This window comes from Scardinius erythrophthalmus (assembly GCF_964197995.2).
Source record: "Scardinius erythrophthalmus genome assembly, chromosome: 22".
NCBI classification, from domain to species: Eukaryota; Metazoa; Chordata; class Actinopteri; order Cypriniformes; family Leuciscidae; genus Scardinius; species Scardinius erythrophthalmus.
This window is the reverse complement of record NC_138242.1, coordinates 23,570,152-23,591,627: the sequence shown is the minus strand read 5'-3', so window position 1 is coordinate 23,591,627 and position 21,476 is coordinate 23,570,152. Positions and strand designations below refer to the sequence as shown.

The 21,476-nt window shown below is 34.8% G+C and overlaps 1 protein-coding gene across 1 annotated transcript; it reads left to right on the top strand.

The window, feature by feature from the left end:
- The first annotated feature begins 3,118 nt into the window (after positions 1-3,118).
- Positions 3,119-19,350, top strand: phex (phosphate regulating endopeptidase homolog, X-linked). The gene is made up of 25 exons (XM_081352657.1): positions 3,119-3,213; positions 3,546-3,584; positions 4,514-4,577; positions 7,500-7,836; positions 9,516-9,572; positions 9,796-9,957; positions 10,040-10,123; positions 11,151-11,377; positions 11,470-11,538; positions 11,652-11,768; positions 11,887-11,970; positions 13,603-13,745; positions 13,966-14,059; positions 14,134-14,262; positions 14,626-14,727; positions 14,809-14,886; positions 14,998-15,101; positions 15,192-15,250; positions 15,914-15,968; positions 16,074-16,141; positions 16,226-16,356; positions 16,461-16,526; positions 17,195-17,296; positions 18,498-18,574; positions 18,668-19,350. The coding sequence occupies exons 4-25, from the start codon at positions 7,713-7,715 to the stop codon at positions 18,768-18,770; spliced, it is 2,235 nt and encodes a 744-aa protein (XP_081208783.1). The 5' UTR covers positions 3,119-3,213; positions 3,546-3,584; positions 4,514-4,577; positions 7,500-7,712; the 3' UTR covers positions 18,771-19,350.
- The last annotated feature ends 2,126 nt before the right edge of the window (positions 19,351-21,476 follow it).

Sequence of the window (21,476 nt, the reverse complement as noted above, 5' to 3'; positions counted from 1 at the left end):
CTGTTCTTAGTTTAGGGGGATGAACTATGCTGGATTTATATATGTGACCCTGGACCACAAAACCAGTCACAACACAAGGGTGCATTTTTTTGAAATTGAGATTTATACATCAATGGAATGCTTATTTATTCAGCTTTTAGATGAAGTATGGTTTGTTGGGATAGGACTTTGTTAGAATATTTGGCTGAGACGCAACTATTTGAAAATCTGGAATCTGAGGGTGCAAAAAATCGAAATATTGAGAAAATCACCTTTAAAGTTGTCAATTTATGTTCGCGATTGTGCTGCATTCACTCACACAATTTTTTATATATATTTACGGTAGGAAATTTACTAAATATCTCCATGGAACATGATCTTTACTTAATAAAATTAAACTAATGATTTTTGGCATAACAGAAAAAATTATCATTTTGACCCATACAATGTTTGTGTTTACATAATATGTGTGTGTACTCTGTATAATTATTTTGTATATATAAATACACACACATGCATGTATATATTTAAAAAATATTTGCATACATATACTGTATATATTTATATATAATTTATATTATATATAAATATAATTTTTTTATATATAAATTACACATTTTTCTTAAATATATACAAGCATGTGTGTGTATTTATATATACAAATTTAATTATACACAATACACACACATATATTATTTAAATATAATATCCAAGGTTTTATATATATATTTATAAATATTTATATATATATAAATATATATATATATATATATATATATATATATATATACATATACATATACATATACATATACATATACATATACATATATACACACAGACACAGAAGTCAACATTTGAATTGGATCAAAATCTTTCATCAAAGTTATATATTCATTTTGAACAATTCCTGTTCTTAAAATCTCATTCTCCGGACACTGTTCTGTGTGTGTCCTTTCAACACATTATAAAATATCCTTGCTTCTTTTAGTATGACAATCATTGTCTTTACGTCTTTCTCTGTCTCAGGACAGTATCAGTGTGTACATTCTGTAAGATAATAGGTCTGTTACAGATAGATGATGTGCATGTTTGTTGGTTTTTGAGAGAGGGAGAGATTGTTCTCAGCTTATGTACTTATGCTAAATTGGAAATCTTTCTATTAGTCAAAACCAGATGAAAAGTGTTGACATACTGTGAATGTCCCTACAGGTGCTTGTGTAATAGAAGCGTGTCTATTCCAGGTAACGTGTCTGTCCCACAAACACAACATTCATTAAACATATCATTAAGAGCTATTTTAGTGAATGTAAAAGCCACTTATAGGTAATGAGCCTTGTTTTTCTTGTGGGCATGTGGTTAGCTGAGGCACCAACAATCTCATGTTGTCACATCTGCTCTTTTCTTTTGTAGAGCGAAGGCAGCTGCGTGATGGATAGGAGTGCTTGATTCTGCCATAATACTCTAAATTGAAGGTTTGGCCTGATAAGCTTGGCTTCATATGCTGAGTTTGGGAAGCAGAAACCACACATATCTGCAGGGTATGACCAGTTTAGACAAATGCCAATGCCAATGTTCTATGAATATTTCTGCTGGTTTTTACAAACTGTAAGTTGACAGTGATGATGATGATGACATTTTAGCTATTATATCCCTTATATATATAAGGGATATAATATATATATATATATATATATATATATATATATATATATATATATATATATATATATATATATATATATATATATATATATATATATATATATAATAAAAATAAATATAAGTTATATAAATAAATATAAATTATATAAATAAATATAAATTATATAAATAAATATAAATTATATAAATAAATATAAATTATATAAATAAACATTTGAGTCAAATAAATGCAGCCTTTATGAGCATAAGTAATCTCCTAAGTATAATTATATAATGTATAAAATATAATTTTATTTAATTTTATTGAGTGGTGATTTGGTGAAAATATAATACAATATGATAGATAGATAGATAGATAGATAGATAGATAGATAGATAGATAGATAGATAGATAGATAGATAGATAGATAGATAGATAGATAGATAGATAGATAGATAGATAGATAGATAGATAGAATATTGTATTATATTTTCACCAAATCACCACTCAATAAAATTAAATTACTAAAAATATTTTAGTTTTTGGTTTATAGACAATAAAATTACACTAATATTAGTACAATACATTTATTAAATCTACTTTATTTTGATCAATTATGATTATAATGGTATATTTTTGTAAGGGATGTTTTTAATTAGATTGACAGCCTTTTTTAAATGCATTTTAATGTGAATAAGCGTGTGTGCGTGTGTGTGTGTGTGTGCACGCGGGTAGATGATAGAATATACAGTTTGTACAGTATAAAAATCTCTAAGGACAGACCCCATAAAACATGTAAACATGCGTGTGAGCCTCAGTCTGTGCGTATCTCAGTGTAATGACACACTGTCAGTCTGTTTCTCTGCATACTGTAAACAGAGCAGTCGATGCATGAGGTTTCGCCCAGGGTTGTGTCGTCAGTCCTCCCCCCATATCTCCCTCTCTCATTGGCTCACTCCTTTTTCTCATTCAATCCCCACATGTTCCATATCTCTAGCGCCTGTGTTTAAACTAATGTTTATGTGCCGGTTTCATCCGACCCTCCCTCTCTGTAGTTGGTCTTCCTGACCACAGCCTCCTGTTCACTAACAACATAATGAGACACGAAACGCTCCCCCCTGGAAAAATGATGTCTGTAAAAAGAAGCTTTCGCCTCCTCACTAACCACAATTGCTTTGTGTATAAATATAAGTATTTGAAAGGCAAGGCGCCGTTCTTTGTAAAGCTGCTTGGGAATGCTTTTATTGTGGGAAGTGCTATACATTTGAATGTAATTTCAATTTTATATTATGAAAAATAAATATAGTATATAGTATAGTAAATTCTGTGAAAACAGGGTGTGGTGAGGCCCTCTCTCAATCCCAAAGAATCCTTGCTGTTTCACAGCTGTCATTCGTCATCATCATTAGAACATTATTCACACCAGAATAAATAAATATCTAACTGATTTAGTAATGCAGAATCTGATCTGCCCACTTCTGTCATTATTTGCTCACTCTCAAGGCATTTTAAAACATGTTACATTGTTACTTTTTTGTTGGAACTTAAAAGAGGGATTTTTGAAGAATCTTCAGACCAAACTTTAGGAGGTCAGTATATTTTTTTTATATTTTTGAAAGAAGTGTCTTATATGCTCACCAAGGCTGCATTTATCGGATCAAAAACACAGCAAAAACAGTTAAATTGTGAAATATTATTACAATTTAAAATACATGTTTTCTATTGTAATATATTTTAAAATGTAATTTATTCCTGTGATGCAAAGCTGAATTTCCATCATCATTACTCCAGTCTTCAGTGTCACATGATCCTTCAGAAATCATTCAAATATGCTGATTTGCTGCTCAAAAAGCATTTTTTATGATTGTTATCAATATTGAAAATGGCAATATTTTCATTTCACCTTTTTTATATTCCACAGGAAAAAATGAATAACAGCACAGGTGTGGACCAGATGACGGTGAGTATGAACCATCAACAAACAACACATCATTAATAAAGCATTAATAAGAATACAAGCTTTTTGCAATATGTTATGAACTATTTCAGTGACATGATTATAAAACTGTTTTAAAATAAGACATGACTTGACATCAGGGTTATTAGTCTTAGGATGAGAGCCCAGATGTGGCTCTTTATCAGTTCAGGAAGTCTTTAACTGACGCTCTGTCAAGTGTCTGATTCTGAATGTTTGTGTGAAAGGGGTTTATAGAGTGAGAGTTTCATCACACAAAATGTGATTTAGTGACTGTATAAAAAAGAAAAGATTGTGTTGTCTTATCAGGAACATGTTTTAGACACACATTCAGAAATGAGGACAGACTGTTTTGATGTGAATTATACAATAAAAGTCTTTTTGGGAAATCCATTTGAGAAAAAAAGCGTCAGAGCCCAACCTTTCTCCACGGAATTTCCGGTATAATTAATGGGAAATTCATCCTGTGCAATTCTGGATTAGGGATGAGTCACAGGCGATACGGCGAGGCGATAAGAGGAAGTCTTTGTTGATACATTCCACATAAATCTCATTCTGTGATCTTCACTCTTTATATTGTTTACTTCTTTAAAAGAAAGAGAGAGTGTTTTTCCAAGCAATGGTTTTCCAAAAAAAAAAAAAAATAAATAAAAAAAATAGATGGTTTATAAATGTTTTTTTTATTTGTATAAAACTATTTTTTATATTTATTTTGTCTATTTGGGGGGGGGGGCTTCTAGACTTCAGATTTCATGCTGTATATTACTGTACCACAGATGAGTCCCTGCTGGATTGTTGACCTTCACCTACTATATGGTGATGCGACAAAGTGATTTGATATATAAAATGAATTCAATTGTTGATGAGATCAAGTTTTACTTCCCCTTCACAATCAAATTATTTATTCGTTTTAGTGAATGCATCCTCTGTTGAACAAATAAAGTGCGAAGCCCCTCAGACACGCTGGAAAATGACAAGGTCAGTATTCCCATTTGCACATTACAGCTGGTTATTCACTCCATCTGCTACAGCTGTGCATCTTCTGCACTTCCACATGTCTCGGACTCAAAGCTGTTCACGGGGAAAGCTGCCCTTTTAACTAGACTAGCTTGTAGTGCTGTCATCTGACGGCTCAGAAAGTGTTTGTATTTCTTATCAGAAGATAAGATGAAGACCTGGCACGTCTATGAATCTCTGCAATCTGTTCGTTCAAAGTGATTATTTACTGGGAAGCCAGACGTCAAACACTATTTAGTTGCTTTGATTACAAATGAAAACTGATAATAAGTCTATTAAAAAAGTGTACTGTTTACCCTTACAAAAAAAAAGTCCTATGATGTTAATACCACTAGTGAAATTAATGTACTATAGCATTACATGGTACTCAAAGATATACCATGTACACCATATTTTATAATATTATTTAAGATTCATTGAGATACTATTATAATTTTTGTTAATATTTTGAATTAGGGGAGACCGGGGATGGTTGTAACACGGGTCAGTTGTAACAATTCCAATCTGTCCAATCAGGAACTAGTTACAAATCACCTGATTCACTTCACACATGCTCAGTTTAGTTCTTATTCCACATGTGATAAAGTAGAGCCCTGTGGCAGACACAGCACATGTTAGAGTGGAAAAAACAATTTTGAGATAAGAAAGTTACTTTTTTTACTTTTTTTGTTTTTGTTATGGGAATTTCTGCTTTGTAGTTAAACTCATCAAACTTTTATTATGTTTATTGTGTGTCTGTGTAGATATTCTCCATGCAAGTTGTTAGTGCTAATGTTTTGCCTGTTAGCTGTAAGTTGAGCTAGTTCATGGCTACATGACTCTGGGTTAGTTGTAACAACAAGACTCTGGGTTAGTTGTAACAACAATGAAACATTAAATTTTATTATGGCCAATACTATAGACTGACAGTAACAACCATGCTTACACAAATAGAATGTTCAAGCGTTCAAGTTCAATTTATTATGGTCAATTACTATGACAGAGTCACACACACACATGCGCACGCACACACACACACACACACACACACACACACACACACACACACACAATGTTCAAGTGTTCAATTTTATTAATTATTATTATTTAAAATTTACAATTTTATTATTCAATTTATTATTATTATTTTATTTATTATTTATTATAATTTTATAAATTTATAATGGTCAATTACTATGACTGAGAGTGACACACACATCAGTTATATTGAAAAGTCAGTGTTGAATAAAAACTTCAAAATATTTTTTTTGTCAAAATCCTTATTTCATTATGTTACATATCACCCCGGTGGATATCATAATGTTACATCTCACCCCAGGGTATGTTACAACTAACCCAGACTATGGGGTGAATTGTAACATTTCACTCCTCGTGTTTGAAACTAAACCATGCATTTTCTGTTTGTGTTGCAAAGATAATAGCTATGTCATTTAATAGCAGACACTTGTAACTAGTTTGGATCACATTTTGAACACACTGACCTCAAAGTACTACAAGATATAGACAGAAAGGTCAAAACTGTTACAACCATCCCCGGTCTCCCCTAGATTTTTTTTTTTTGCATATTCTGTATCATTTAATTTTTTTATTAATTTTGTTGTTTTTGTCATTTTTATAACATATTTAAAAAAAAGTTTATATAGTTAAGTTTTAGTTGTTAGTTTTTTTAGTAAATGAGAATGCTGAAATGTTAAAAAAAATAATTATATATATATATATATATATATATATATATATATATATATATATATATATATATATATATATAAAATAAAAAGTATAAAAAGTATAAAAAGTAAGGTGCTATATATATATATATATATAAATGTTTTTTTTTTTTTTTTAAGTAATAACATATATATTTCATGGTTTTATTTTATTAACAATAATAACCGTTACCGATTGTACTAATGCAGTTGTGGGGAAAGCATACATCAACAAAATCATATTTTTAAAACATCTATTAATTGTGCATTTAAATTGACTTGGTAAATAACATAAATTATATTTTCTAATATTAATTTAACTTACTATATGAATCTATATTGAAATTAATTCATTAAATGCTAATATAAATCAAGTATTTAAATTCTATGTAAATATTTAATAACATACTTAAATATTAACATAATTGTTTAAATGAATATTAAATTAATCAAATATTTACAATATTTATTATATTTCATATTAATATTCAAAATAAATAGTGAAATTTTATTTAATATTAGATTTACATAATTATTTTATTTTAAAGATTAAATTAGATTTAACTAGATACATAGAAAACCATATTTAATGATGTTTCAAACTGTTCCAAATGTGTTTGCGTCTTTGGAAATCCTCACAATCTTTTATCAAATAATGTTACAGATTTTTCTCATAAGGAGCACCTCAAGTTTGCAATTAGACTGATAAATCATCCTGACATTGATATATTCGACAATGAGCAGAGCAGATCAGATCAGAAACAAACCCTCATGATAAAACATTGTCTAGGAAACTTTGTGTCTGCAGTAGATAGTGTCCTGGCACAGACAAATCATCACACTGTGTTCCTCATTCTATTGTATGCTGTGGGACATACTGAGAATAAATACAGAAGTGGCTACATTTAACCAGAGGGTTTATCATCTTAGGGACTCAGAAACACACACCTGGAGCCCAAACACAGACTATATGAGTGTAGATCCACACACACACACAAATACAGTCATCCCACCCTTCCTGCAGGACGCCGTATAATTACTCCTGTAAGTAAGGTGCTCCAGTTGGCTCTAAGGAGGAGAGTTCCTCCTACCCCTGGATCTCCTAACTCTCTCTCATTCACTCCTTCACACTGTCTTTCCCCTCCTTCCTCTCTTATCCTCTCTCTTTGGCAAGTAGAGCATGACTCTCCATGCTGTGCATCTGTCACTGATCTGAGACCTGTGAGGCGAGACCACCTCCACACGGCCCCACAGTGATCCAAAAGGGACCACGGCACCCTGGGACCAGGACTTAAAAGTGCACATCTCCAGGCCAGGCGGAGTGAAAACCGGGTGAGAAGGATAGAGGGAGGAATAGAAAAAGAGGTAACACGCTCAACTCAGTGGCAGTATGGAAATGGAGAGGCTGGGGAGAGGAGGAACCAAACCGAGCGCGGGCCCCAACACTCTCCTGAAAGCTGCGCTGGCAGTGTGTGTGTGTGTCTGCATTGCACTACTGATAGCCGTCATCACGGGTGAGTCATTTGCATGCACAATTACCTACTTACTACTAATGTGATGTATGATAGAGATAGATAGATAGATTTGCGCTCTTCGGTCAGTTGTGTGTTTGTGTATGAGATTATTTTCGGAGTGTATTCTGTTACACACACAGCGTGTCTTTGAAGGCTGTAATTAGCACAGTAAGTAGAAGCTCTGGTTAGGCAACACATATATGTGTCTTTAAAGTTTTGAGGCTAGAGGGCCGTGAGTCGTTTAGGGAATGTGGGTGTTTAAGAAAGAGTGTTTTTAAAGGGATAGTTGACCTAAAAATGAAAATTCTGTCATTTACTCGCCCTCTCCATTTCGTTCCAAACTATGACTTACTTTCTTGTTGAACATAAAATGAGATATTATGAGTGTTCAAGTTAATGAAAATGACCAGGTTTGTTATGCTCCAAAAAGCACCATAAAAGTGCTCTGAGATTTGTTGAATGACATGAGGGTGAGTAAATGAGGACAGGATTTTCATTTTTGAGTGAACTGTCCCTTTAAGAGTGCTGAATGTGAATGGGACCTGAGACATTGTGAATGTACATCTCATGACATGTGTGTGGATGTACAGTATTTGGGTATACACAAGTGTCTGTTGAGACAGCAAATAAATGATGTTCTCATTGTTCTCAGTTTTTGAGGGCTGCCTGCATATTTGTGGTGAGACTAGAGTGTAATTATGCTCATTTCTGTCTGTGCATAATCTAGTCTCACACACGCGGCTCTGTGTGTTGGTTCTGAGGATAATGAGGCTCAGTCCCACGGGGCCGGGTGCTGGATCCTGCTGTGGTCATCTGCTGTCCAGTTGTGGACTGAACCATAAACACAGGCCTTTAAAAGCAATCTGATTTCACAACATACATACAGTTTTGCGCTCACTCAAACTCACTGACACAAATTCACACCGCTTCACTGACCTCTGCATGGAGAGTTTACACTGATCGTGTTTCAGTATGTTAAAATTGATATTGCAAAAAATGTATTCATTATTTTGCTTCATTAACTCAATTTCCTACCTCAGTTAAGTTAAAATAAATTACATTAAACACTGTAAAAAAGCAAAATGTATTAAATAGAAGAAAACAAATACACAAAATAATTAATATTTTTTCAATTTAATTTAAAATTCCATGTAAATGACAATATAAAGGAACTAGATCCCATCCTTAACGAAGATGTATACATTGCAAGCAGTGCACAGGGATATATTTTATTTAAATAAAATAAAATTAATATATTAATATAATATTATTTAATTTTAATTTACTTTGATTTCATTTAAAAACCAAGCACAGTCGAATAAACAGGTCAAACAAACAAGCAAGAAAGAGAAAATGTAACTCAAAAGTAACAACCATTTTATTTTCCATAAACATTAACAATGTAACCTAATTAGCTGATTAATTTTTTAGGAAGTAACTTAATGTAACATGTTACTTTCCCCCTGCCCTGTTTATAGATGTGCAGCTTCTTTGGAATGTGTGTAGTAGAGCATGCACTATGTTTTTGTCCTGTGACATCCAGAGCATGGACAGCTGAAGCCTGAGCACAGTGGGGGGTGTGTGTGTGTGTGTGTGTAGCGCAAAGTTTGGCAGTCATTTCAGGGCATAGTTGTCTTGATTGGTCTGCTTGACAGATTTTTTTCTCTCTCCCCCTGTAGTGTCACACAAAGCAAGCAATGAAGACATTTGCCTTACCCCCCATTGTATTGAAGCAGGTAAACCACGTTTATCATAAAGCCATATGGGGCAAGAATGTCATGTGGACTTTTTTTCTTAAACTTGGCGCCAGTAGGCAACTACCTAGCAATTCCCTAAACTATACACTCGCTTTTACTTTAAACATAACCAGCAGACATTATGATTCAGTTCAAACACTGTTTTTACTTGTTCGAGATTACTGTAATGATGAATCTGTGTTTGCTGATGTGTCATCTCTAGCCGGTTCTATCCTGAGCAAGATGGATCCGACTGTAGAACCATGTGATGACTTCTACCAGTACGCGTGCGGAGGCTGGCTCCGGGATAACCCCATTCCGGAAGATTTATCCAGCTATGGGATTTACCCATGGCTCAGACAGAATGTAGACCTCAAGCTGAAAGGTGCACTTATCCACATGATTCTCAACTGAATAAAACCTGCAGCCCAAATAAGGTGATTCAATATTGAATCTTTGTGCCACAGAGTTGTTAGAGCAGCCCATCCGAGGTGAAGACATCGAGGCAGTGAAGAAAGCCAAAATCCTCTACACATCCTGCATGAATGAATGTAAGAACCGAAGAGCTCTTTGTACTTCCATACAGCACTATTCAGACAAGATTATTTATTTGTTATTTTTAACATACAATACCAGTCATTGATTCAATTTTTTTTTTAATATTGTGAAATATTATTACAATTTAAAACAGCTGTTTTCTATGTAAATATACAGTAAAGTGTAATTTATTCCTGTGATCTAAGCTGAATTTTCAGCATCATTGCTCCAGTCTTCAGTGTCACATGATCCTTCAGAAATCATTCTAATATGATGATTTGATGCTCAAGAAACATTTCTCATTATTTTCAATGTTGAAAAACAGTTATTTACATTTTTTTCAGGATTCTTTAATGAATAGAAAGTCCAAAAGAACAGCATTTATCTGAAATAGAAAGCTTTTGTAACATTAAACACTACCGTTCAAAAGTTTGGGGTCAGTAATAATTTGTATTTAATTTTTGGGGGGAAATAAATAGAATAAATCAATACTTTTATTCATTAAGGATGAATTAAATTGATCAAAAGTTACAGTAAAGACATTTATAATGTTACAAAAGATTCTATTTCAAATAAATGCTGTTCTTTTGAACTTTCTATTCATCAAAGAAAAATTTGAAAAAATTTTTTTACACAACTGTTTTCAACATTGAGCATCAAATCCGCATATTAGAATGATTTCTGAAAGATCATGTGACACTGAGGACTGGAGTAATGATTCTGAAAATTCAGCTTTGATCACGGGAATAAATTACATTTTAAAATATTAAACGGTTATTTTAAATTGTCATAATATTTAACAATATTACTGTTTTTTGTGTATTTTTAATCAAATAAATGCAGCCTTGGTGAGCAGAAGAGACTTCTTTTAAAAACATTAAAAATCTTACCGATCCAAAACTTTTGAACGGCAGTGTAGTGCAAATAACTGTAATTTCATAAACCGTTTGGGACTGGAATTGAGACTTTACGTGATCTTATACATCAGGGGTGTCAGGTGAATAAATGTAAATTCTTCTTCTCCATCTCTCCACCTGTCAGCTGTCCTGGAGATTGAGGATGCCAAACCTCTGCTGAAGAATCTAAAGCAGAAAGAGTTCCGCTGGCCGGTTCTAGGCGACGCGTTGGGCTCTTCCTCGCGGTGGGTGGAGTCTCAGTTTAGCCTGCTGGAGACACTGGCACAGATACGCAGTCAGCACAGCAAGTCTGTCCTTATCCGGCTTCATGTCTCTCCTGATGACAAGAACTCCAACCAGTACATCATCAAGGTGAGACCGACCTACATGTCGTCAAATGTCAACCAATTGCGTGAGTTGGGGCGGAAAAATACTTGGCAATTCTTTTTATTTTTTTTTTCTAGCTGGATCAGGCATCTTTGACACTGTCATCCAGAGAAGATTACATCACCAACACAACTGAGGCACAAATGGTACATCGGTACATCTGTCAACCTGCTTAGCCTATATATCATTGCATGCAATCACAGTCAGGCCTGGTTTTATCTCTGCTTTCTCAACCCATTCTTTTCATGCCTCTCTGCAGTATCGAGAAGCTCTTTTAAGGTTGATGGTTGACGTTTCTGTCATGCTTGGAGCCGATGAGCAGGCTGCTGAGGCTCAGATGAAACTGGTACTTGATTTTGAGATGGAACTTGCAAAGGTGAGAAGCAAAACACTGGAAAATCTGAGGCCAAATTCCTTCAAATCACTGGCATTGAGAAAGACAACAGTGCTGTCAGGGTACTTGATGCTTCAATGGAGTGTGTGCTCTTCTGTAGATCGTGATCCCCTATGAAAACCGCACCAGTGAGAACATGTACAACAAGTACAGTTTGTCTAAACTGCAGCGCACTGTTCCAGATGTAAGTACATTATAATTCAATAAAATGTATATTTTATCCCATGTCACTCATACTCGTATACACATACTTAATTAGTGGAAGACAAATAAACAGTTGCACAGTGTTGGTTGATAACCGTTGAACAAAACAAGGATGCTGTGTTTTTCCTAGCCCTAAAAAAAAGCTATTTACTGGGGTCACGTTCCAGTCATGTCGGAAAGATCATATTTGTGACCCTGGATGACAAAAGCAGTCAGAATTAGCACGGGTATGTTTGTGGCATTAGCCAACAATACATTGTATGGGTCAAAATTATCGATTTTTCTTTTATGCCAAATGTCATTAGGATATTAAGTAAAGATCATGTTCCATGAAGATATTTAGTAAATTTCCTACCTTAAATATATAAAATATTTATTTTTGTGAGTGAATGCAGCACAATCGCAAACATAAATGTAGAACTTTAAAGGCGATCACACCCTGTCCTATCCTAACAAACCATACATCAATGGAAAGCTTATTTATTCATGTTTCAGATTATGTATAAATCTCAATTTAAAAAAATTTACCCATGCGAGTGGTTAAGTACAGTCATCTTGGATGTTTAAGTCATTTCAACTTAAATTCCATTAAACAAATAATAATTATTTTTTAATGTTGTTTTAACTTATAAAAAAGCTTAAAATTGCTTAACTTATTTTGATAAAGCAATGTAAGTCCCAGTCCCAGGTAGTCCCAGACTAAAATGCATGTTTGAGCTGTTTTAACTGAAAGCATATAACATATCTTAAAATATGTAGAATTTAAAGGGATAGTTCACTTTGAAATAAAATTTTGGTATGTTTTAGCTTACCTCAAGGGCATCCAAGATGTAGGTGTCTTTTTTTCCACAGTAGTTTCAATTTTGATATTTTTAGGTCAAACCGTTCTTGTCTGTCAGTCGTATAATGCAGGTCTATGGTCACTGTCTCAAAGAGCATGCACAGAGAAGTCCAAATTAAAACAATTCCCCATCGTAAGTACACATTGATGGCCTAAGACACAAAACGAGCGGTTTGTGTGAGAAAACGAACAGTATTTATATCGTTTTTACCTCTTGTACACTTTCCGGCGCTTGCGCAGACTAAGCCAGAACGCGGGCACATGTCACACACCAGGAAGCGCGTGCGCCCTCAGATCACTTGGACGTGGTTGTGTAGAGGTAAAAACTATATAAATACTGTTCGTTTTCTCACACAAACCGCTCGTTTCGTGTCTTAGGCCATCAATGTCAAGAACGGTTTGACTTAAAAAATATTAAAATTGAAACCACTGCGGAAACAAAAACACCTACATCTTGGATGCCCTTGAGGTAAGCTAAAACATGCCTTTAACAATAACCTTAAATTAATAAATGCTCTAAAAAATAATTGATCATTGTTAGTTCACGATACCTAATGCATTAACTAATTAAAACTTTTTTGTAAAAATGTTACTGTAATTCAGTGCTAATCTTTGGTCAAATATTTGAATCAATATATTTTTAGACCTGAAAAAATTAGCTTTGACATAAAATTCAATTTACCTGGTGCAAATATAAATATATTTCTAAATACATAGTCACACTACACCACAGTTTACCCAGGTCATAATATTATTGTGTTCTTTTTGCAGTTTAACTGGCTGGGTTTTGTCAGAGCAGTGATTGACACTGAGCTGTACCCAGACCTGAAAATCTCCTCTTCAGAGCAGGTGATCGTACGTGCCCCACAACACTTTAAAGACCTCTTCAAACTCATCAACGCCACAGAAAACAGGTATCCAGACAGCTCTGTAAGGAGCAAAACCCTATTAAAACATCAGAGCCCTGAGGCTTTGCCTGTGTTGATCTGGACAGTGTCAGTTGTGTGATCACTGTGTTTTTGTGTGTGCTGTTTATGCATCCTACCTGTTTATTACCAGCTCTGCTCAATAACAGAGTCAAGATTACTTTGTAATTAAGCTGCTTCAAATGTTGTACTTCCAACCTCGCCCCAGGACAGTTGCCAATTACGTCATATGGAGATCAGTATTTTCCCGAATCACCACCTTGAGCCGACGCTTTCTCTACAGATACCTGGACTTTGCTCGGGTTAGTGAACCACCTCCGCCAATCTTTGAATAAAAATAGATTTGCTGAGGTTAAAAATATCCGTCTCTTCTCAGGTTACCACGGGGACCACCTCTCTGACCCCTCGCTGGGACAAGTGCGTAAATTATGTAGAAAACACACTCATCTATGCCACCGGTAGGCTCTTTGTCGATAAGCATTTCCAGGAGGACAAGAAACACATGGTAAGACTTTTAAGTTTTTAGATATGGAACAATTTTTTAATTAAAATTCAGCTTTGCCATTACAGGAATAAGTTACATCTTAAAATATATAAAAATAGAAAAAAAGTTATTTTAAATTGTAATAATATTTCTGTTTTTACTGTTCATACATAAGTTTTGCAACTATTCATATATTAAAACTATTCTCTCTACACACACGTACACACGCACATACACACACACACACACACACATACACATACACACATAATTACCATTTTTGTCTTTGTCCCCATCTAGTGGACACTGGAACTCAGTTTACTGTAAAACTGCTAAACATTACTTTGAATGCTCATATGACTAATGTTTTTGTCCTTTATGAAGATGGAGGAATTGATAAATGGTATCCGGTGGGCGTTTATCGACATGCTAGAGAAGGAGAATGAATGGATGGATGAAGAAACAAAGAGAAAAGCAACAGAAAAGGTGCGTACCAGTGTATTTGTGATGGCTATGAATACACAGCATGTTCTTTTCCATATCATTACTGTCTATATATCACTTTAGGCTCACGCAGTCTTGGCAAAAGTGGGTTACCCAGACTTCATCCTAAATGACACCTATATTAATGAGGACATCAAACGAGTATGTTTGCAAGCTTCTCAGATTTTGTCAGATGATGATATTCCACTTTTAATTGTGTTTGGCAGATGTCAGTACAACTCAAATTCATTGAGGTTTTATGTTTATACACAGCTGTCATTCACTGCGACAGACTACTTTGGGAATGTCATGCAGACCCTGAAGTTCATAGCTCAGTCTGACATCGGCTGGCTGAGGAAAAAAGTCCCACGCAAGGAGTAAGTTGTCAGCATTTTCAAAGCCTCTTCAAATTAGATGAATCTGTCTTTGTTTGAACAAGATGAAACATCACTTTTTACTTCGCTTAGGTGGTTCACCAACCCAACTACAGTAAATGCATTCTACAGCTCCTCTACCAACCAGATCAGTGAGTTATTTATTTCGAATACACAGCTTGGTCGATCACAGCATTCTGTGATCACAGTATATTTTCGCAGAACAGAAGTTTCGCCAGTCAGTCAATCAATTAAAATGACTGTTAATGATTAATCTCAATTTTTCTGGAAGCAAAGAAAACTACATAAAAGAAATGAAAATGAAAGAAATGAATGGCCTACTTTTATTCAGTAAGGACGCATTAAATTAATCAAAAGTGGCAGTAAAGACATTTATAATGTTCCAAAAGATTTCTATTTCAAATACTGTGCTTTTGAACTTTCTATTTTTCAAAGAATCCTGAAAACATGTATCACAGTTTAACAAGTATTAAGCAGCACAAATATTTTCAACATTGGTAATAAGAAATGTTTCTTGAGCAGCAAATCAGTATATTAGAATGATTTCTGAAGGATCATGTGACACTGAAGACTGGAGTAATGATGCTGAACATTCAGATTTGCCATCACAGGAATGAATTACATTTTAAAATATATGTATATGAATAGAATTTTGTATTATCCAGTATAATGTGTGTTACAAAGAACACTTTGCTTTTGTACCTGACAGATACCAAACAGAAGAGTTTTTGATGTTTTTAGATGTTTGATGTTTGTTTAGATATACTGGATCATATTCTTCCACTTTTACCCAGGATTCCCTGCAGGAGAACTTCAAAAGCCATTTTTCTGGGGACTAGACTATCCTAGGTGAGACATAGACACTTCTTGTTTAGATTTCCCCAGCACATATTATATTTTAAGATCATGAAGATTTCTAGGAAAGCTAATTTGTGAAATGTGTTCTTATGTCAGATCACTGAGCTATGGAGCGATCGGTGTAATTGTGGGGCATGAACTGACCCATGGATTTGATAACAATGGTGAGGCCATTTGATTTATAATGAGTCTCAACACATGCGTTGCCTGATTCTCAAGGACATCTGTGTGTATTTGTGTTCATCTAGGTAGAAAATATGACAAAGATGGGAACTTGGACCAATGGTGGAGCAACTCCTCCATCAACCTCTTCACCGAAAAGGCAAAATGCATGATTGACCAGTACGACAGATACTACTGGAAGGAGGCAGGACTAAATGTACAGTAGGAACCAGCATTTTCAATGCATTTATTTTTGAACACTTCATCAAAATGTAGCAGAGTTACCAACATAATACTTAATACCCACAATCCCCTCTCAAGGTCAAGGGGAAGAGGACACTGGGAGAGAACATTGCTGACAACGGAGGGATGAGAGAATCTTTCAGGGTATTACAGCATTTTCCATTAGAATTATCAACTTGTCTCATTCCATACCTGTAAGACTTTCTTTGATGGATCACAAGAGGAAAAATTTGGAGAATTTCTTACAATTTGTGAACACATCGAGACTACTTTTCTGACCCGGATCAACTGATTCATAGAAAAATGTGACACAAAATAATGATTCATTCACAATTCAGACATTGCTACTTCTCTCATGAGACAGTCACACTATATTTTTCTCTCCATTGACATCCATTTATACTTATGTGAATGTGAGAGAATTGTGAATATGGTGAATTATGTTTTTTTAAAGACGCCGCAGAGTGTCGCAGTGTCCGTGAAAATTTCGCATACTCAAAGTCTGCTGTGACTGCTTCTCCTGGAGAGTTAAGATATTCAGTGAATAAATTATTAAATATATCATACAGCTAAATGGCTAACGATTCATTTGAAACACTTTTATCATACTTTAATGGGTCTTTTTTTATCCTTTCTGAAGCTTGAAAGCTCCAGTGACAATTCATTTTAATTGCATAGAAAAAAAATCCAGTCTGTGTTCCATGGAAGATAGAACTATACCTTAGATTTTTAAACTATACCTTAAATATTCCAGGTTGTTGTGTGTACAATTATAATTCTGTGTATCCATGTACATGTGAACATGTCTGCAGGCCTACAGGAGATGGATCGAGAAAGAGAGAGGATTCGAGGAACCTCTCCTACCTGGTGTGGGTCTGACCAATAACCAGCTGTTCTTCCTCAGTTATGCCCATGTCAGTATTCAGTATTTCACATACATATTTGGGCCTAAATGTCAGATGTCACAGACATTATTTTTTAATCTTAATAATTTAGACTTAGTTGGTTACACCCTCAAAAGTATGCACTTTCCCATTACTATTAAATTAAATACTTTTAAGTACACAATATATGCATATTGAGTTTAAAGGTGCAGTAAGCGATTTCTCAGAAACACTGTTGAAAGTCGATCGGATCGAGCGCCACAACATACTTGTAGCCAATCAGCAGTAGGGGGTGTGTCCACTCATGATGTGGGAGGAGGGAGTGAGCAAAGGCTGTAGAAAGAGAGGTGGCTGAGAGACATTACAAAAAAGAAAAGGTCAGAGGAATATCACTGGGAAAAGAAGGGTTATGATCAGGCAAAGCTGATAGAAAACCTGGGAAGGCATGAAAACGGATGTTGTTTCTGCTTCATACAAGAGTAATATTGTTTTGCTATGATTCACAGAACCAAGATATGCTTTTTTTATAATGTTAGCAATAGTAACAGCACAGTTTTGAATTTCATTGTTTGAGTGTTTGAGTGTTAACAACCAACTCGCCTGAATATAGTCTTGTGTAATGTATATTAATTTTTTGTTCTGCCTTGCCGTTTTGTCATCTTTGCTTTATTCTTCGCAAAGCATTATTTTGCTTTGCTTCAGAAGATAAAAGATTTTGGGGGTGGAGCAATGAAGGTAGGGGTGTGTTTGTTTGTTTGTTTGTTTGGGTTGATTTTTAAATATCAACAGTGTTTCTCCGAAATCACTTACTGCACCTTTAAGGAAAGATACTACAAGTGAATAGGGTAAAACATTTAACTAACAGATATCACCATATTACCTCAGTTGATTGATTACATTAAAAATAGCAAACATTTTTTTTATTACAAGTTTTCTGAAATGTTATGTTTCAGATATGCAAAAAAGGGCATCATTTAATTAAATAATGCCCCCCCCCACACACACACACACACAAATCTACAGATGCAAATAGATGAAGTGCAATAAAATAAACACTTTTAATTTTACTCACAGTGTATTTTGGATGTTTTCTTTCCACTAGCCAAAAAGCCAAACAGCCCAAAATCTCAAAATTGACCAATGCATAAAAAAAACAATGTTTTTGCCTGTAGTGTCTTTCCTTAAATGGGACTCTTATTGATTTGTTTGTGTATATATTGTTATGTGCTAGGTTCGCTGTAATGCCTACAGACCAGAAGCAGCACGTGATCAGATCCAAAGTGGAGCTCACAGCCCTTCTAAATATAGGTAAGGTGCAGTAACATATACAGCTCATTTACATCTATATTACATCCCCTATTCTTCAATGTCACTCACTTTACTCTCGTTGCTATGATGAAGGGTTATCGGGGCTATGAGCAACTATGAAGAGTTCCGTAAAGCTTTTAACTGCCCCGAGACGTCAGTCATGAACAGAGGGGCGGAGTCCTGTCGAGTGTGGTAATGAAAGTAAGGACCCTGTGAAGAATTCAATCACAGCACAACCCAAACCTCCATATTGTGTCCCGTTCACTGGTTTCTATAGAGAAACAGCGGTTACTAACACTGACCACTGCAGCGCCTGGCCCTCCTTCAGCCACTGGAATACTTTAGACTCCTGAGAGCTTTCGGCCAGATCTGCGTTTTACTGTCTGACCTCAATTATAATGTGCAAATGGCAAACGGACCACACAAATTCCCTTGAGGCCTTCCTTTGGTTCGTCACTGTTTTTTACTCAAACAAATTAGGTCGCACTGTTGCTTTAAGAGTGCTATAAATTATTATTGTCATTTTTGTCGTTGTTGATAACAGTTAGCACTGTCTGTCGTTTTATTTTATTGAACACGTAAGTAAATGATTATTGTTTTCCTGAGGTTTTCGAACTGTGTGATGATTTTTTTTTTTTTTTTGCAGAAAAACAAATCTGTTTTGGTGTATTTTACATGTTCATGATGAAACGGAAGTAGCGAGAGAACTTTATTCCGTAATGTGACTTTCATATGAGTGTAATTATCGAAGAATAAAAAAAAAATGTTAGATGGGATATTTTGAGATGTGGGTGTTGCACTCAAAATTTAATGCAAGCTTGATTGTATGAAAAGGGCAGCGTTTAAGTGAATTAATAATTGGAGGAGTCCGGAATACGTCACCAAAGACCAAAAGATCAAATTATGACATTTTTATGAAATGTTACAAGGTCCAAGAAATAAAAAATGAAGTGTATACAGTTGTTCACAAAAAGATCAGTAACATGCATTTACAAAAAGATGAATTTAGTTTATTTTTATTAGTTTATTTTTGAATTTATTTGGAATAAGCAGGATAAAATATAGTCAGCCTGTTATTGTAGAAAAATAAATGGGACAGACAGGGTGATCAGGTCCAATTTTAACATCAGCAAATGTACATGTCTTTGCAAAATAATCCAGACATTCATGAAACACTGAGACTGATTTTTTATTAATTTGTGTATGATTGCATGTGTCTACACTTTTAAAAATAAAGGTTACAAACGGGCATTTCACAACGATGCCATCGAAGAACTATTTGGGGTTCCTTATTTTTATTTTAAATCAGAAGAAGAATAAAGAAAAACACTTTTCCACTATAAAGAACATTTGTGCATTGAAAAGGTTCCATGGATGTTAAAGGTTCCTCATGGAACTATAAATGCTATCAGTGCAGGGAGAGGACATCAATGCAAATGTTCTTTTTTTCACATGACCAATCAGGTAAAATGTCTGAATAACAGTCTAACCAAGCACGGGCAAATTGGATGAATGACAAATGGAGGCAGCTCATTTAACATAAACTCAAAGCACAGACATTGCAGCAGTCCAATAATGCAGATAGGATGTGAACCGAAATCAATAGCTTTGACCTCCATTTATGCAGGAATAGTGGAAGTCTTGTGGGGACCAAACGGTGAAAAACAGAATTTCATTGATTGGAGTGCTAAAAAGGAAAGGTCTAAAAATAACCCAGAGTTCCTGAGGAGATGCATCCGTCAGTCTGTGTGTTGTAGTGTTTGCTGTCATTCTGAGGAGCGAGAGAAAGAGAGTGACAAAGTATAATGGGTTCAAATGTCCAGGGGGCCAAATCTTCATTCTGCCCAGAGGAAACTGGATATGAAAGAGGGAGAGAAAGCTGGAGGTGGCGAGAGTGAGTTTTGCAGAACAATGCCAGAGGCGGTCAATTCATCCACTGAAGCATGAGGCTTGTGAATGTGAGAAAACAACTGTGCCCTGCAGTGTCACATGCTATACTTCATATAAAATCATTTTAAAAATGTTTGTTTTGTTTTATAAATGCACTGTAATGTAATTTAAGTTGAAATGACTTAAACATTCAGGTTGATTGTACTTAAAAATTTAAGGCAGAAACTTTTTCATACAGTGTAGAATGCATGGAGTTTTTACAAAACGCATTGACAAACACAGTACCTATAATACTCTAACACATTCATATTATAGTCCAATTGATTTCTGTTGCTCATTACCCCAAACGGCAAGCTTCTCTTTTTTGCCATCTAAGCCTGGCAGCACATAAAAGTCCATTCATTAACAATGCATAGAATACTTCAAATTCATCTAAAGTTTGATACGTAAGAAATCAAGGCTCATAGCTCATGCATATGTTATAATGAAAGAGAAAGACAGTGCCTCAATTAACTGTTTCCTCCGTTTCTCTTGGCCTCTTTATCTCTCGCTTTCCCTCTCTCTGGCTGTCTTTGAGACAGAGACAATAACGCAATTATGAGCATTTATGTATACTGTTCCTATGGTAACAGAGGCCTATGAGTGCATTGGAACCTGCAGTTTGTAGAGGGGCCACACTGTCTGTAAGAGACCAAAAATGTAATTATAATATTATCAGTGCAAGCATCATCTTTACTCAAACCGATCACATACTCTCCACATAATGCACTACAACTGGTGACTTGAGCTAATGAGGAAGCGGGACAATCTCAGAGCTAAAAGAGCAATAATCAATTCAGTGGTTAATAGGCCTATCAATCTTTAAACGATCACTCCCATAGCAATTAAAAGCTGATTGCATTAACTTAGCCTTTGTCTCTGTGTATTAGAATCTCTGCTGTAGATATTGTAGGCAATTACAGTACTAGATTTTGTGTTTGTGAGAGAGATACATAAAGTTAAAACCAGGTTG

Excerpts from the sequence above, each read along its gene's own strand:
- phex (XM_081352657.1), top strand. The coding sequence starts at position 7,713 with ATGGAAATGGAGAGGCTGGGGAGAGGAGGAACCAAACCGAGCGCGGGC. Across the intron at positions 11,971-13,602 it reads TGCAGCGCACTGTTCCAGAT|TTTAACTGGCTGGGTTTTGT; the intron begins GTAAGTACATTA and ends TTCTTTTTGCAG. Across the intron at positions 14,887-14,997 it reads TTAATGAGGACATCAAACGA|CTGTCATTCACTGCGACAGA; the intron begins GTATGTTTGCAA and ends GTTTATACACAG.